The 18,410-nt window shown below is 47.1% G+C and overlaps 1 protein-coding gene and 1 long non-coding RNA gene across 4 annotated transcripts in view; one reads left to right on the top strand and one right to left on the bottom strand.

Moving 5' to 3' along the window:
* Positions 1–18,410, top strand: part of RABGAP1 (RAB GTPase activating protein 1) — a 100,171-nt gene that overhangs the window by 63,590 nt on the left and 18,171 nt on the right. For all 3 annotated transcript variants that reach the window (XM_082208851.1, XM_082208850.1, XM_082208852.1), the window contains 2 exons: positions 14,698–14,811; positions 16,891–16,965. In XM_082208851.1, the coding sequence (XP_082064977.1) occupies positions 14,698–14,811; positions 16,891–16,965 (189 nt within the window). The remainder of the gene's footprint in view (positions 1–14,697; positions 14,812–16,890; positions 16,966–18,410) is intronic.
* On the bottom strand, positions 8,679–11,993 carry LOC309524428. The gene is made up of 2 exons (XR_014215914.1): positions 11,474–11,993; positions 8,679–9,451 (listed from the first exon to the last, which is right to left on the bottom strand). It is a non-coding gene; the product is annotated as an uncharacterized lncRNA (long non-coding RNA).

The raw sequence follows: 18,410 nt of genomic DNA on the forward strand, positions 1-18,410 counted from the left end.
ATAATTTGAAACATTTAAAAGAGATTCTTCTGACTAGTTCGAATTGGGGGCGGGGCACCTTTTTAGTTGGCAAAATGGTTTCTTTAATCAACAAAATATGACAGAACGTGAGTAGGGTTGTCTTGTGGTACATGCAGGATAAATTACATGCAGAATGAATGTAGATGGAAAAGGTAAACAGCATTTCCGTGCGCTCTGGTTTCCGTCAGGGGGTTCCGTTGCACCAGAAGCCGTTTAGTCCTGCTGGCCACATGACCCAGAAAGTTGTCTGTGGACAAACGCCGGCAACGCCGGCTCCCTTGGCCTGAAAGCGAGATGAACGCTGCAACCCCATAATCGCCTTTGACTGGACTTAACCGTCCAGGGATTCTTTACCTTTTTACCTTTACCTAGATAAAAATCCATGGGGTCACAAAGAGTCGGACACGACAAAACGACTAAACAACAAGATGGAAAATGAAAATCCTTCACTTGCCCTCACTTGCTATGTCTTTTTAAGTGGAAGAGATCAGTTTGCTTGGGGGAGGCCCCTCCCTTCATGACTGTTGAACTCTTCTGGAGGGAGGTGTTTTTGCAGAATTGACCAATTGGCAGGAAGTGGTCTGGGGACCTTTTTTTTTTGGGGGGGAGGCCCCACCTCTCTCCAGAAGAGCCCAGTAGGCATACTTACTGCCCCAGAGGGTGGGGCCTCTCCCTGGCTATCTGGCCAACTCCCCCTTGAGAGAAGAGGAGCCTTCCTGTTCTGGCTTGGATTGCTTTTGCCTCCTCAGGGCTGGGTCTGGTGAATGACACAACCTTAATATGGCATTGGCCTTTTGTGCCATATCTAATTTAATTGCTTTGTTTTGGACATGTGGCTTTTGCAGACATATAAATGTGTTCTCAGGTTGCTCTGCAGCCTGGGGGCTCACATTCCGCAGTGGGAGGCTTTTTAATATGCCAGTTATTAACTGTTCCTTGGCAGGCCTTCGTGAAGGAACATGCAGTGGCTGTGAAGGGTTCAGATGCAGTGAACTAGGACTCCCTAGAATAATTTTGATTCTGTCCGCTGACACTGAAGGAGTAAGCCAGACGTGAGTTCAGATTCCCCACTTCGCCATAGAGCTCAGTGCAGATGCTGGATCACCCTATATGACTCCAACCAGGGCTGGGGAACCTGCTACCTTCTATTGTTGCTGGACTCTGGTTCCCATCAGCCCCATCCAGCCCTATTCTCAGGGATGATGGATGCTGTAGCCCAGCAACACTTGCAGCTTCCCCACCCTCCACCCAAGTCAAACGGCCTGTGGGTGGGGAGTGCTTATACCACACCACTAGCGCTCATGGCACTTTTGGAGGCACTATATGTAGGCAAGATTCCTGCTCTAATGAAAGAACTTGAGTCTATAGGAAATTTCCTCATGCTGAGTCATCCGGCCATTGGTTCATTTTGTCTTCACTGGCTGGCAACAGCTCTCCTGGGTTTCAGACTAGAGCCTTTTCCCAATCTGAAGATGCCAGGGGTTTCTCCTGGGACCTCTTCTGCATGCAGGCCATGTGTTCTGCCATTGAACAACGGCCCCTTCTCATGCTACTCTACAAGCATACTCCCATAAGCTCTTCGAAAGAAATATGTGATGCAAATAGAACAAATGCTTAAAAGTTAAGGCTGCAGCAGTGAGTTTAATCAGTGGTTCCAGATTTTCTGATCTAGGTCAGCTCCCATATTTTCCTTTTGTGGACCACTTGTAATTCACTGTGGGTCTCAGCAAACCTCCCCCACACCAGCACCTTTGTGAAAACCAGTTTTAGTATGTTATGAAAATCACAAGCCTTAGGCTAGGCCATTGACAAAAGAGTTGTTTTAGCTTGTCAATTCCTAGAGCAAAAATAGCACACAGCACCATTGCCATATTACTAAAATCTCAGGTCTTATACCAGGGCCTCCTTGGCCCATTTAGCAAATTGTTTTCATCTGTGTTGTCAGGGGCACAGAATCAATTATTGACTCTTCTGCAGCTGTTCCTTGGGCTGCCTGAATGGAGGTTGCGAACCGCAGTATGAGAACCCCTGACCTAGATTAACTTAAAATCAATTTTTAAAAAGAGATCTCTTTGTTAATCTGGCAGCAGATAAACATACAATGGAAGTATTTTTTTAAGCTCCAAAGGCCACCACCAGAGGTTCTCCACACGCCCAATTTGCCCTTTCATTCTAAGGTGTTACTGCTTCCTGGAACCTGTGGCCTTCCAGAAATTGCTATAGATCCAGTCTCCCACCATCTCCACCCATTGAACATGCCAGCCACAGCCGATGGCAGGTGGGATTCTAGCAACACCTGGGAGTGTTCCCCACCCCTGCTCTGCGTCATGTGCAGGCATCACACTTTTGGTGGCCAGGAGCTGCTTTGTAAAGGAGAACTGTGGAGGCTTGTAAGATTCTGCAGCCAGTGGTGGGATTGTGTTGCTGCAAAACTGGTTGGCTCAGGAACGGAGGCATCCTCAGGTTTGGTGCTTGAGAGATCTGCTGGAGATCAGTGGGTTGTTTCTGAGGGAGCATCCTTATACCAGGGGACCTCTTCCATAAGGTGAGCCTGGGAGAGGCATGGATTCTTTGTTCTTCTTGGATCACATCGGGGATTCTGCAGATCTGAGTGCTGAACGCCTCAGCTTTGAGCCTCCATGTTGATGCCTTGTGCTGTAAGCAGAGTCAGTCCCCTCAAAACGTCAGGGGAGAATCAGAAATGCAGCCTAGTTAAATAAAACGAGGGTTAGTCATGTAAAGGAATGACAAATGCGAGCAGATAATGTATTTCTCTTTGTTCTTAGTTTTGTACGTGTCATAAGTAATGACAGCTTGACAGAAACCAGCATTTTCATTTATGAGCTTATTTATTTTAGGGAAAATGGAAAGCGGAGGAGGGGTAGCGGAGAGGAGAATCAGGAGGTCCGGAATAAATCCTGGAACTAAGGAAGGCCAAAATTTCCAAAAGGAAGAGCTGCCTCTGTTGGCAGGAGCATTAAGGCAGTAAAAACAAACTTCTTTCAGTATATTTATAGTGCCAATAGTTTTTCTGTGCTTAATCTTTTAGTGTTTGACAATAATTGTATGCCTTTGATCTTTCACTGTCCCTCGGTGCCCAGTTACTAAAAAGCAGGTGAGGGCTTCAACATTTCTGAACAATTTTTGTTATTTTGTTGTTGTTTTTGTCTTGAGCAGGAAACAATCTGACATGCGAGGAAGCTTGTTTTACAATGGGACCTGTACTGATTGGCTGGAAAGCAACAGGTACCTTGCCTACAAAAAGGCCTGTGTGCTCTATCTAGCATAAAGGTAAAGGGACCCCTGACCATTAGGTCCAGTTGTGACTGACTCTGGGGTTGCGCGCTCATCTCGCTCTATGGGCCGAGGGAGCCGGCGTTTGTCCGCAGACAGCTTTTGGGTCATGTGGCCAGCATGACTAAGCCGCTTCTGGCGAACCAGAGCACACACAGAAACGCCGTTTACCTTCCCACCAGAGCGGTCCCTATTTAGCTACTTGCACTTTGATGTGCTTTCAAACTGCTAGGTTGGCAGGAGCAGGGACCGAGCAACGGGAGCTCACCCCGTCACGGGGATTCGAACCGCCGACCTTCTGATCAGCAAGTCCAGCGCCACCCGCATCCCCTTTATCTAGCATTGGCATAGGCAAACTCAGCCCTCCAGATGCTTTGGGACTACAACTCCCATCAATCCCCTGACCACTGGTACTTTTAGCTAGGGATGATGGGAGTTGTAGTCCCAAAACATCTGGAGGGCTGAGTTGCCTATGCCTGATCTAGCAGGCTGCTTTGTGGGATTGGTAGTTAAGAACCTAAGAAGAGCTTGCTGCTTCAGGCCAAAGGGGCCCCATCTAAATCCAACATCCTTCTTCTGACAGTGGCCAACCACTATTAGGAAATCCACCTGAGCGCAAGAGCAATATTCTCCCCTCCTGTGGTTTTCAGAAACTGGTACTAAGGAGTACCTGTGCCCCTAACTCTGGAGGCGGAACACAGGCATCATGACTAGCAGCCATTGGTGGCCCCCTCCTCCATGAATGTGTCGAACTGCCTGCACGGCACTTCTACACCCTTTTTAAAAGCTTCAAGAAGGAAAACTGTGCTCTCCAGGAATACATGCTCCTTCTCACCAGGTGCAGTGTGGGATGGGTTTTGCTCAGAACGAAGTACAGTGGGTGCTCGGGTTGCGAATGTGATCCATGCGGGAGGCACGTTCGCAACCCACAGCAGTGCGTCTGCGCACGCGCGGGTTGCAATTCAGCGCTTCTGTGCATGCACAAAGTGCAATTTAGTTTTACTGCACATGCGCAAAAACCCGGAAGTAACCCGTACCAGTACTTCCTGGTTCAGCACGGTGCGCAACCCGAAAACATGCAACCTGAAGCGTCTGTAACCTGAGGTATGACTGTAGTGAGTTTGTTGAATCTAAGTAGGCCAGAGAAGATTATGCCTTAACTCAGGGGTCAGCAAACCTTTTCAGCAGGAGGCCGGTCCACTGTCCCTCAGACCTTGGGGGGGGGGGCCGGACTATATTTTGAAAAATATATATGAATGAATTCCTATGCCCCACAAATAACGCAGAGATGCATTTTAAATAAAAGCACACATTCTACTCATGTAAAAACACCAGGCAGGCCCCACAAATAACCCAGAGATGCATTTTAAATAAAAGGACACATTCTCCTCATGTAAAAACACGCTGATTCCTGGACCATCCGTGGGCCGGATTTAGAAGGTGATTGGGCTGGATCTGGCCCCTTGGCCTTAGTTTGCCTACCCATGCGCTAACTGTTGGTGGTTCTTAAGGTGCCACAAGATTCTTGTTTATTTTAGCTGCAACAGGCTAGCATGGCTCCCTCTCTCACATTGTACGTGTTCTCTCTAACCACAAACAAGCCATGCTTTCCTCCAGTGACTCAAGAGGGTATAGGCTGTCAAGTTGCATAACGGTTGAATTCTTTTATATGCTAATAGTGACATGCTTGTTCAATCCGCCTCTCGACATATGCTGATGCATTTTTGCATCATTCAGGTGTACTTTATTTTAAATGACAGATTTCTAACATTTAGAAAGTAATATTCCCAACCAGCTCTAGCAAAACTGCTGCTGTCGCTTCAGGTTTGGAATTAGGAATAAGTTAGTGCTTGTGAGCTAGATTTCGGGGCCACATAATGCAAACATTTGTGACAGGGAAGGGCCCTCGCTCGGTGGGGAGAGAACTTGCTCTGCATGCAGAAGACCCCAGGTTACATCCCCAGCATCTCCAGGTAGGGCTAGGAATGTCACCTGCTTGAAACTCTGCCTGTCAGTGTATCCAATACTGAGGTAAGTGGACCAAGGGTGTGATTCCGTGTAAAGCTGTGTACTTAGGTATATGTGAGCTGCCTTGGTAGCAGGGAAACTTTGAAGCCAAATTGCATGCAGATGGGTGCAAGTCCCAATAGGAAATATTTGGACAGTCTGGGGATTCTTGGCTTCTCACTCAGAGGTGATGCTGCTGTAGTATCTTAAGATGACCTCTGAAAAAATTGGCTGAAACAATAGATTTTGGGGCCAAGTGTAAAACAGCCATTAATAAACAGCCAGGAGTAATATGAAGACTTTGAATATTGACAGGACTAGGGCAGAATGGAGGCAATGTAGCCAAAGCAACAAATTAATATTGTAAGTACACACATGCATACAACACATGTAAAGGTAAAGGCACCCCTGACCGTTAGGTCCAGTCATGACCAACTCTGGGGTTGCGGCGCTCATCTCGCTTTACTGGCCGAGGGAGCCGGTGTGCAGCTTCCGGGTCATGTGGCCAGCAGGACTAAGCCGCTTCTGGTGAACCAGAGCAGCACACGGAAACACCGTTTACCTTCCCGCCGGAGCGGTACCTATTTGTCTACTTGCACTTTGACGTGCTTTTGAACTGCTAGGTTGGCAGGAGCAGGGACCGAGCAACAGGAGCTCACCCCGTCGCAGGGATTCGAACCGCCGACCTTCTGATCGTCAAGTCCTAGGTTCTGTGGTTTAACCCACAGCGCCACCCACATGTACACGTATGTTATTTCATCTATATACACAAAAGCACAGGCTTTTCAGGTCTTTGTCCCAAAGTCCTTACAATCTACGAGCAGATAACAAGTGAAACATCAAAGGAAGTGAAGGGAAAGGGAGGTAGGGCTGAACAGACAGAATACAGTGGTGCCTCGCAAGACGAAAAGAATCCATTCTGTGAGTCTCTTCGTCTAGCGGTTTTTTCGTCTTGCGAAGCAAGCCCATTGACGGATTAGCGCTATTAGCGGCTTTTAGCGGCTTGTCAGCTTATCGGATCAGCTGATAAGCGGCTTAGCGGCTTAGAAAAAGGGGGGGAGGAAAAAAACCCCGCAGGAACTCGCAAGACATTTTCGTCTTGCGAAGCAAGCCCATAGGAAATTCGTTTTGCGAAGCACCTCCAAAACGGAAAACTCTTTTGTCTAGCGAGTTTTCCATCTTGCGAGGCATTTGTCTTGCGGGGCACCACTGTATGTGATTCATTCATTCCTGGGAGCCTGTGGTGCAGTGGGTCAGTGGATCTGGCTGTTAACCAGGAGGCTGGTGCTTCGAGCTCACCCAGGGACTGCTGTGGGCAGGGTTTCTGCATTGCAGGAGGTTGGACTAGATGGGTCCCTCTGGGTCTCTTCCGATTTTTTGATTCAGATGCACATGCATAGACTTTGTTACAGGAGAGGCAGATGCCCTTTGATCAGAGTTAACACTTGAAACCATTTTCAAACATTGAAATATAGTGAAGCATGCCTGATGATGGCATCTAGTTGTTTTTGTTTATTTTTAAAAATGCAGTTGTTTGCTGTAGCTTTTGTCTTGCTAGAGCGGAGTTTTCCAAACTCTTCATGTTGGTGACACACTTTTTAGACACACATCTTTTTGTGACACAGTAGTTCAGTTTTACTAGGAAACCTGTGGGCTGCCTGTTCATTTTCCAGCCCCGAGGAGTGTTTGCGTAACACACCTGCACAGTGCAGGTGACACACTAACGTCGCGACACACAGTTTGGAAAGCCCTTTGCTAGAGTGTAATGAGATCTTGTGCTGGAAGAGAGAAGATGGCACCTTCATCACAGTCTGTTCTGTGTTGTAAAGCACTTAAAAGCTATTGCCCTCTTGTGAGCCTAATATGATCACATGGAGTGAGAGCCATATTTGCTGGACTCCTCCTGGAGAGGGTAATATGATGCTGTTGTTTAGCACTGAATTGTACAAAGCACTTTATGTGCCTCTTGTTTTTCCTTTTTACAACCACTCAAATGAGGTGGGCTAGCCCGGTGATGTCCATCATGCTTGTGCGTCTACTAAGAAATCCACCAACCAGAGCCTCGTGCAAAATGCATTTACCTGGAATCAAATAATAGCAAGCGAGAGATTTGTTTTCAATATCAGAGCAGAATTGAGCTCACAGTGCTTTCTCACAAAAGCCCAGTCCTGACTGGCTTCATGTCAGATGCCTAGTCATTTTGCTGACAAGCAAGAGCCATGAATTCTTGTTGATCTATTGCAAGTCATCAGGATCTACAGTACTAATAGATTCGGACCTACATTCTGCCCACCCTTGGACAAGGCTTAGCGAGGGTGACTTGGCTTTGATTCTCCTGTGCTGAACCCAAGTTTTCTATTTGCACACATCTGATGAGTTGAGTGACAGTTTCGCCAAAATTTTGTTTACCTGTCCTCTTGGCATCTTGCCTATGCAGCATTTTTAAAGCATTCCCATATTAATGGCAAGACATCCAGGGCACAGCCTGTTATGATCCATTTTTTGTTTTGGAGGCAATACCACTGCTTCAAAGAAGTGTGGCTAGTTGTATTTGTGGAGTCTGAGCAAGCGATGGCTTCGGAAAAAGGGTTCTCAGCGTACATTATATTCATCCTAGAAGCATGCTGTTCTAGGAAATGGTTGCAATCAGTTTTTGTGTCAGCTTTCATTTTTGCATACAGAGACTCTCCTCAGTGTCCCTTTCCCTGTACGTAGCCTTGATTTGAAAATGCTGGTTCTCATTTAAAATAAACACACCCTCGTATTTCCCCCCTTTTGTGGGGTGCTGACTTTGTGCCTGTTTGCATTGCGGGATAAGCTATTTGGGTGTGTGGGTGTGTATTCATTCTTTTCCCTCACCCCCACCCATTTTCTTTCTCGTATGTTCAGAGAGAAGTTTTTGCCTGCCACGTTTTTGCCTCAGGCACGAAAACAGTGTCTGGGCATTTCTGTCAAAGCTGCACTAGATCCTCATGTGATTGTAGCATACATCTTTTTAAATTTTATATATATATATATTTACCAAGTGCCTATTTATGATTTTCCTGTGGGAAACTTGATCCCTAAAAGGAAATGAGTGCAGCTGGGGATCACTTGGGGGATTCACTCTTATTTTTAGAATCAGATTTATTGCCATATTTGGCCTGAACCAATGTCACATTGGAAGCTTATTGTAGCGTGGCCGGTCAGTCATTCTCACCTGATCTCAATTGGACCTGGGTTCAAGGTAATCAGTGGAACCTGGACAAAAGGATTAGTAATAACAAATGTTTGTTGACTCAGGAATCCTGAATTTCCCATAAACAATTTCTGGTGATGAGGGAGATTGAGCTTTGCAGGATGAAAACCTTTTTCAAAAAAATAATAATTCCCAGGTGTAGTTCTCAGTGCAGATGCTCACTCCAAGAGAGAATGAAGAGACAGACATTTGATTGATTTAGTTTCTCCTCCCCTCCCCTCCCCAAGGCGATAACAAGCAATTCAGAAGGAGAAATATACAGTGATACCCCAACAGATCCCACAACCAAAGCACTCCCCATTTAGTCCTTGACATGGAAGCCAGCAGAATTTTTTTTGTTTGCCATTAATTTGTTTTTATTAGAGATTTTCTTGGGTTACAAAAGTACATACCTTGTCTCTATTTTCAGATCATAAAGTCCTTTTTACATATCAGTTATGTTTGATGTGAGACTTCAATGTTGTATACAGCACAAATTTTTGAAGCCTTCCAACACCAGCAGAGGAGAGGAGGTTCTCTTGAGCATGCTCCATTCGTGGTAGTGCTTTTGAGCCACTCTCATTTCCACTAGGGTTGTGTGCAGGATGAGTTCCCAGGAAGCATTTCCGCCACCACAAACCCAGTCTGCCTTTAAGACTCTCCATGGGATTTAGTTTTAAGGTTGGAGCAGCCATAATTAAGCCCCCCCCCCTCCATTGGCACGTGGATGGTCAACCCAGTCATTAAGCGTTGGAATGACTACAGTATCAGGGCTGGGGCACCTGTGGTGGCCCCTCCAGGTGTTGCTGGACTCCATCTCCCATCATCTTCATCCTCCTCCATCCTTGACCATTGGCCGTGCTGGCTGCTCCAAGCAGGACAACATAACCTGAAGGGCCACAGGTTCCTCTGCTGTTGGGCAAAAAACAGAATTGGATTACTCAGTGGATCTGACCAAGGTCTCTCTAATCCTCTCTAATGGCAAAGAATAGATGGAGGTAGCCCTTCTCTGTTGTTTATTCCTCTGCTCATGCATATGGTAGCCAGTGATATGCTACCACTTTAACATGGAGGTTCCATTTAGCCATCACTGCTTAGATATTAGCAAGCCCACCTGCATTCTCCATGGATTTATTTTAAATAAGTTTGTCAGATGTCAAGGAAATAAACAACTATCTGACTTTTAGAAGGCACCTGAAGGCAGCCCTGTTTAGGGAAGTTTTTAATGTTTGGTGTTTTATTGTATTTTTGATATTTTGTTGGAAGCTGCCCAGAGTGGCTGGGGAAACACAGCCAGATGGTTGGGGTATAATTATTATTATTATTATTATTATTATTATTATTATTATTATTATCCCTTTCCAAAATTAAAAAGCAGTTTAAGACAGGGGTAGGCAATGTGGTGCCCTCCAAAGGATGAGGCTCAGTTATCATTTGGAAAGTGCCACGTTGGCTGCTTATGATCTAAGCCAATACCCATGACCACCACACTGTGTTGCAGTGACTTCTGTAAGTTGGCTTTGGATGAATGCACATTCTCCTCTGTCAAGCCAGTCTTGCGCTGACCTCTGGGTGGCTGCTGTTCCAAGAAGGAATGGGGATCCTTACAAATCTGTCCTCCTCAAAGGCTTAAGGGGCCCAAGTATTCTCCTGTGTAGTGAAGAACCCAGTTCTGCTCTGTGCTGCTTCCCACCCATTAATCCCACGAAATTTCCTTGCCCTCCCTCCTCCCCATAAGACATATTTAAGGCTTCATTAACCATTCATTCATTTGATTTATACCCTGCCCCTCCTCTGAGTGCAGGGTGGCACCCCACTCGCAACAGCCCTGTGAGGTGGGTTAGACTGAGAGTGCATGACTAGCCCAGGGTCACACCTTCATGGCCATGTGTGGCGATTTGAACTCTGGTTGCCCAGATAATAATAATAATAATAATAATAATAATAATAATAATAATAATAATAATAATTTATTATTTATATCCCGCCCATTTGGCTGAGTTTCCCCAGCCACTCTGGGCGGCTCCCAATCAGTGTTAAAAACAGTACAGAGTTACATATTAAAAACTTCCCTGAACAGGGCTGCCTTTAGATGTCTTCTAAAAGTCAGATAGCTGCTTATTTCCTTGACATCTGAAGGGAGGGCATTCCACAGGGCAGGCGCCACTACCGAGAAGGCCCTCTGCCTGGTTCCCTCTAACCTCACTTCTCGCAATGAGGGAACCGCCAGAAGGCCCTCGGCGCTGGATCTCAGTGTCCGGGTAGAACGATGGGGGTGGAGACGCTCCTTCAGGTATACAGGACTGAGGCCGTTTAGGGCTTTAAAGGTCAGCACCAACACTTTGAATCGTGCTCGGAAACGTACTGGGAGCCAATGCAGATCTCTCAGAACCGGTCACAGTCTGGCGCTCTAGCCACTGCGCCACACAGGCTCTCAACAGTTTAGGCCCCCAGTTTCTGTCACGAAGCCCACAGAGTGATTGCAGGCTAGTCAGGCTCTCTCAGTTTTGCCTTCCATACAGGTGGCCTGTTCTGAGGGTGGGTCATATCCCCATTAAGGTGATGGGGGTACTGTCAGCGTGCCCTCGGCCAGCATTGGGGGGCCTGCCTACTTGCCTTCTTACATGCATCCCAGTGGGGTACAGCCAGCTGTGTGGGGCATCAGAGGAGAGGGTGGGCATAAAACTGGAATTAGTTGGCCATTGGTTTTGGCTCCAGCTACTTACTTTTGCCCTCCCTTCTCTGCATTCTTGTTATCCCACTCTCTGCTCTTAAAGTCCCAAGGCTACAATGATTGAAACACAATATTTAAAAGTCCTTTAAGAGATCCTAAAACCACAGAAATAAGGTGGGGCCTAAAAAATACACCAGGCTGAATGGGCACCAGCACCAATGGGATCTGGGGACCAGGGGGTGGGATGCAATATAGCCTACCTGCAATTTTGAGCCCCTTGGAAGAAATACATCATCATTTACTTTGCCATAGCCCAGGAGTGGGCAAACTTTTTCAGCAGGGAGCTGGTCCACAGTCTCTCCGACCTTGGGGGGGGGGCTGGACTATATTTTGAAAAAAATATATGAATGAATTCCTATGCCCCACAAATAACCCAGAGATGCATTTTAAATAAAATGGCACATTCTGCTCATGTAAAAACACCAGGGAGGCCCCAGAAATAACCTAGAGATGCATTTTAAATAAAAGGACACATTCTACTCATGTAAAAACACGCTGATTGCCGGACCATCCACGGGCCGGATCTGGCCCCTGGCCTTAGTTTGCCTACCCATGCCATAGCCAAAGAACAGGAACTGTTGGAGAAAACATGTGTTGAGAATGATTTTTGTTTGAAGATTTTCCTCTTTTATTTGAATGCACGTGCAGTCAGTTTCAGATAATTTGGCATTATAACATGCATCTAACTTAGGCCCTTCCTCTTCTTTTAGCCTCTACCCCCCCCCCAATATATGGTACCTTTCTGAGCCTGGCTGTCCCTGGAAAACTGCTGAGATGGCTCCGGTGCCAGCCGCCCTCCATTCTCGCAGCGGAGAATGCTCTGCTCTCCCACCTATGCCATTCCTGCCCTCTTCCTGCCATTTATCGCCATCTGTTTTCAATCCTAGGGTGTGCGCGCACACTTCCAAGCGCTTCCCTTTGCCTTGCCCCCACTCCCACACCAGAAGCCTGAGAAATGACCCAGACATCCATTCTTCACAGAAAGGTATAAAAATAGGAGCTGGAGAAGGGGCTCACACAATAGCTGTGACTGCATTCTGTTTGTACCACCAAAACACACATTTCAAAATGTTATCATTTCCGTACATTTCCCACCCCCCTTCCTTTCACTCCCTAAACAGAATGTTCCAGTAAAAGGGTAGTGGTTCCAAAATCCTTCGGCCAAGTCTTGGTGCCACTACACATTTAGGAGAGAGAAGCATGTCGCTCTTGCGGATAACACCCACGACCCAATGTTGTGTAGTGGTTGCAGTGGCAGACTAGGACCTGGGAGACCACTGGAAGCTCACTGGGTGACCTTGGGGCTGGTCACTGCCTCTTTCAGCCTAATCTATCTCACAGGGTTAGGGGGGGGGGATAAATGGAGAGCGGGAGAATTGTGTACGCCACTTTGCGCTCCATGGAGGAAAAAATGGGAGATAAATGCAATAAATCAATGAATTGCAGCAACCCAGTCATCTCAAACTCATCCCCCCTGAACAGGTTGATGTCTCACTTAATAGTATCACACCTTTTTTCTAGAGGGGTTTTCTGTGCCCCCGCCCGCCAGTACCATTCGAAAGCTACCACAATTCGCTTCTGCTTAAAGTAACACATTGGGGATATGAAATTGTTGACAATAACTGTGGCTGTCCTTTCGCAAGCTTTGCTTACCTGGTTCTGTGCTTCAAGCAAACTCCACCTTAAAGATTCAGATACACAGTAATTGCATTGTTAGGGTGTTAATTGAGAGCAGGGTATCGGAAAGTCCACAAATATTGTTTGGTTTTTAATTTGGCAAGGCTAGGGAGGCATAATGCTTGGGGAGGGGGGTGGGTTTCCACCATGTTCAAATTTCCCATCAAGCACGACACTTGTAAGCACACTTAAATAAATAAGTTCAGGACCAGATTGGCAGATCTGCACAGAATTTTTTGCAGAATTCATTTTTCTTCTTATAGTGGGTTTTTTTTTGGGAGGGGAGGGGGGGGAGTTCTGAAGAGCAGTGCGAGTGCAAACATCCCTGATTCAGCTGCCTGCATTTCCAGCTAAAGGGGTCAGGTAATAAGTGATGGGGAAATTCTCTTCCTGCCTGGAGAGCTATTGCCAGTCAGAGTAAACAGCACTAGTCTAGAGGGGCAAACAGTTTAGCTAGGTATAGGCTTCCTATGCTGACACGACCCATCAGCAGAAATCCTGCTCGCCTCCCTACTGGTCTTTTATTTTACCAAACGTTGCCTATGTTGTTTCTGCAACCTTGGAAGACTAGAAGCTTCATTTGAACAAAAAGTTAGTAGGGAGTTTTTCTGGTCAGAATTCTGCAGTGCATTGTGGCTCTTGTAGCTACGGCCAGTGCAGTTTTGAGTTCAATGAAATGGCCACGACTCTGCCTGCAAGTGCCAGCTGAGCCCATTGGAGAAGGAGGACAGGCGGCTTGTGCAAAGCAGTCACCACCCATCACCTGTCAGGCTCAGAACCTGGAGAATAATGTTGTGCTTTGGGCTTCGAGAGTCTGCAGTGAAACTAGAGCCTCTGTGTGAATCCGTGCAGAGCTGATGATGGAAGCTGCTCACCGTGCAGACATAACAGGTTGTTGGATGGTATAAAATGTACAAGGTGTGTGAACGACTCTGAGATCTACAGATGAAGGGCGGTATACAAATCTAATAAACAGTGATAATAATTACTGGTGGGATGCTCTCTGGGGAGTTGGAGGGAGGTGAGAGAATAGCTCAGTGGTAGAGCATCTCCATTACAATTCCTGACTGAGGGAGATCCCTGCATGAAACTCTGCAGGGCCATTGCTGCCAGTCAGTACAGAGCCAGATGGATCTATGATCTGACTCAGTGTGTGGCACCCTCCTATGTTCCTCCAACTTCCTGGGTGAAAGAGGTAAGAAACTTGGTTAACCTTCCATAAACTATGCACAGGAAGTGGGAGTCTGTTTTCTTTTATCAATTTAAATGTGGCACTCTGACTGCAAGGGAAGGTGATTCCTTTCTCCCCTTCTCCCACAACTGGTTCCACTGAGTAGTCTGCATAAATCTTGATACGAAGCAGGACCAGGAAACCTCAGTAGCTGGTGCCTGAGTAGCCTGTGCCTAGAGCTGGCATAGTACCCAGCAAGGGGTGGGTGGGTGGGAATCTGGCACCTTGAGCTTTTATTTTCTCCCCCTTGACTCCTCCTAATGCTTAAGGTCACCCTTTGCCTCCTGTAGATTCCTCCTCTGCACTGGATTTTCATGTAGAAATGAAGAAACTTAATGAGAGTGTGAATTGACAGCACCTTTCTCTTACATGTGCCCTCTCACTTTAAAATTGGAAAATGCTATCTCTGATTCACACTCCTGCCCCCGTCCCCAGTGTCTTATGGTTGCTGCAACCACACCCATAATTCTGGGGCTTAACAGTCTCCCCCCAATTTCTCTCTCCTTGGCTTTGCAGGAGTCTCCCCAGGACAGTGCCATCACACGCGACATCAACCGGACGTTCCCTGCCCATGACTACTTCAAGGACACTGGGGGCGATGGCCAGGACTCCCTGTACAAAATATGCAAGGTACCCTGACCGGGGTGCTGTCTTGGCTCACTTGTGGACCAGGATGGTGGAGCGTCCTTGTGGGAATAAATGTGCTAGGCCAGGTTAGCCCTGGGTTCTTCGTCGTGAAAGCACCTACAAGTGTGAGGTGTAGCGTTGATAATAGAATTATGGGGTTGGGACCCCAAGAGTCCTCTAGCCCAGCCTCCTGCATCACAAGTATCACAGCTAAATACCAGCAGGTGACCTTCCAATCTCTGGTTATAAACCTCCATCGAGGGAGAATTTGTCACCTTCTGAGGTAGCCTATTCCATGTCAAACACCTTTTACCATCAGAAAGTTCTTCCTATCATTTGGTTGGGATTTCATTTCTTGTCATTAGAATTCATTGTCTTGGGTCCCACCCTCTGGAGCAGAAGAAAACAAGCTAGTTCCATCTTCCATGTGGCAGCCCTTCAGATATTTGAAGATGGCTGTCTTATCCCCTCTCAGTCTTCTCTTGTCCAGGCTAAACACCCCCAGCAAAAAGGTTGTTGAAACATATTGCCTGTTGTGCCTGCTAATTTAGCCTTACTGGGATTGTAGTCCAGAATTATCCAGAGGGCACAAGTTTGTGCTCGTGGATGCCTGGGGAAATCAGCCTTTTGCCTCAAAGGGCATTCCCAGATCTTCTGGGCTCCTTGCATCAACTGGAGCGGCTGCTGTATTTCTTTTTTTGTGGCAGAAAGCAAAGGAAGTCTCAGCAAAAGGATCTTTGCTCCTCTCTAACACTCTGGAAAATTATTCAACTCCTCATTTGCATTATAAGGCAAACCACAAACACATTCAAGCCACTCATTAAAATGCGGGAGGCAATTAGCAGGTTAAAATAAAAAATGTCCGCACTCTGGTTTGATCCCTTTACCTTGCTTGACCGGAGGATCCGGCTCTTTGAACCTGGCATTTAGAAAGCTGCCATTGCTGCCTGCTCCTCCTCCAGAGGCTGTTTGGCCTGGGGAAGCAGCTTGGCTTCCTGGCCACCTCCTAAGCTCTCTGACAAAGCACACCATTAAAAAGGATGTGCTCTGCGTGGGACGCAGACCAAGGACTGGCGCAAGCAGCTTCCTATCCGCTCCCTGTCTATAATTGATATTCAAATCAAAGACTTAACGGCACAGCTTGAAAGATTTGTTTTTGTGTTATTATCCCTGCATAAAATACTTCGGGTCTCAAACATGCTCTGGCTTATTTTGGGAGAGTTGGATGTGGACGCCAGATCCCCACGGTGTGCATTTATGCTTCAGCCCCACCCCCACCCTTGCAGCTCAGTGAACCAAGACCTTGGCCCAGGACTTAGCTTTCCACTCTCTCTCTCTAAAATGCCATCAAGGTGAAATTATGCCCCTCTTGCTAGGTGTCCTGGGCTCCCTGCCTGCAAAAGGCCGGGGAGCCTAAGGCTTTGGTGGGCAGATCCCCTGCAGACGTTTCGCTTTTCTTGTGACTCTTGTGAAATCCTGGTCAGGATAAGCACCCCCTTGCCCCAAATTGCCTCCTTAGCAGCCTTCACTGACTTGCTCCAAGTTCCCTTTGTCAGCCCTTTCTGTGCTGAGGGACAAAGTAAGCTATTCCACGTGCAGACAGATTGTGTGATTGGAACAAGGTTGGTTCTCTGGACGGCTGAGACGGAGGCAGCCCTTGTTTTCAGCCAGAAGGTAGTGACCTTCATAACCTGCTCCCTGCCACAGCAACACTCCTGCTGTGCAACAAGCAGCCTCCGTGCCATAATATACAGAGGCACACTGAAGCTGGGAGGCTGTTTTGAATGGAGCAGGGGTGGTTGTGGCCAAGCCAGTGGTGGTGGTGTAGTGGTTATAGTGTCAGACTAGGACCTGGGAGACCAGGGTTCAAATCCCCCCCACTCGGCCATGAAGCACACTAGGTTCCCTTGGGCCAATCACTTCCTCTCAACCTAACCGACCTCACAGGTTGTTGGGATAAAGTGGGGAGAAGAACTATGAGCTCCTTGGAGGGAATGCAGGCTATAAATGCAAGCAAGCAATCATTCAGGTGGGGCATCTTGTGTTGTTGAAGTCTTGACCGTTTCCTGATTCTTCTTCCAGGCCTATTCTGTCTACGATGAAGAGATTGGCTACTGCCAGGGCCAGTCATTCCTTGCTGCTGTGCTGCTTCTACACGTGAGTTCCTCTTTGCTTCCTGAGAGAGGGCCCTGTGCAAGAACGTTCCAAAGCGTGGGGTGGAAGGTCCTCTGCAGCACTCAGGCACAACCCAGTCTCCCTTTGCTCTGCCTTCCCCGCCTCCCTCCCTGCCCAAGACCTGTTTAATTAATCAGAATCCGTGAGCACTTTGAACCTGGCAGGAGGATGGGCAAATGTTCCTGAGTGTTTAGGAGACCCTGGTATGTGACCCATCCATGTATGTTCTGTGACTTGTATTGGTTTCCTTGAATGTAATGTCACCCTTTGTTCCCTTTCCCCCTTTTAAATGTCTAAATCACCTTTGATGCTGTTTGCTGAAACATAGATTAAAGCCTGCTTACATGCCCACAAACCAAAGGTTGCAGCAGTTACCTAGCCAACAACTAGCAATGAATCACTGCAAGTCTAGTGATTTTTATATCATCAAAACCAGGACAATATTTTATCCTATAATTTATATGTATATGTAATATTTTGTACATATAATTTATATGTAAGAACAGATGGAAGAGCTCTGTTGGATCAGGTTGTTAACATATCCAAACTCCATCCAGGCTGCCTGTTGGTTTCTTGTTGTTCTTTGTGCTATTGAGCAGTAATGCAGGTGGATCCATTGTGAAGATCCCAAAACTTACTCACGTCCAGAAACAGTTGCTCCATACATGGTTGCTGTCTCTTCTAGAGATGTTACAGAACTGAAATTTTTCATTCTTCATACATGCTAATAGTGAACTTGGGTGCAGAGCTAGGGCAGATTTGCAGCCCAAATTGAGATAGGGAGAATGCTTGCTGGTAGGGAGGAGCAGCCCAAGGTTTGTAGAAGTAGGAAAAGGAAAAACACATAGCGGGGGGGGGGGGGAGAAACTTTTAAAATAGTCCACTAAGGACTGAGTATGCTCGTTGGCTGCAGAATCCGGGTGGTAGGTGTCAGGCTCCAGGGAATCCGATCCCCCCACGGTAGGCTGCCAGGGATAGATAACAAGGAGAGTTCTTACCAAGTCTTTTATTCAATATTCACAGAGAGAGGCTTAGAAAAGCTGCCTCTTGTAGTAATGGCGTTGCTCCCAGTGAAACCCCACCCCCTCCCTACATTGGCTGGTCTGCCTCTGAGCTTTCTGTTCTCCTACTTTCAATGCCCACCGGGTTCGGGGTGTGTGTCTGGAGTGCTTTCTAAATACACTGAGTCTGTCCGCTGCCTCTCCCCTGGTGCTGCTTCTTCCTGTTCCTCTCCCAATATTTCCCAGCTTCTCCCTTCTGCAGCCTCTGAGCTGTGACCTCCTGCAACCCACTGTTGCAAATCTCTACTGTCTTCCTCTTCTCTGGAAGGTTCAGGCTGAGGAGGCGGTGTCCACTATTCCTCCTCCTCTTCTGCCCAGTCCCTGACAGTAGGATGGGCAGTCAGGAAATCTGTTGGTGTTTGAATG

Source organism: Podarcis vaucheri (genome assembly GCF_965113315.1).
Source record: "Podarcis vaucheri genome assembly, chromosome: Z".
NCBI lineage: Eukaryota > Metazoa > Chordata > Lepidosauria > Squamata > Lacertidae > Podarcis > Podarcis vaucheri.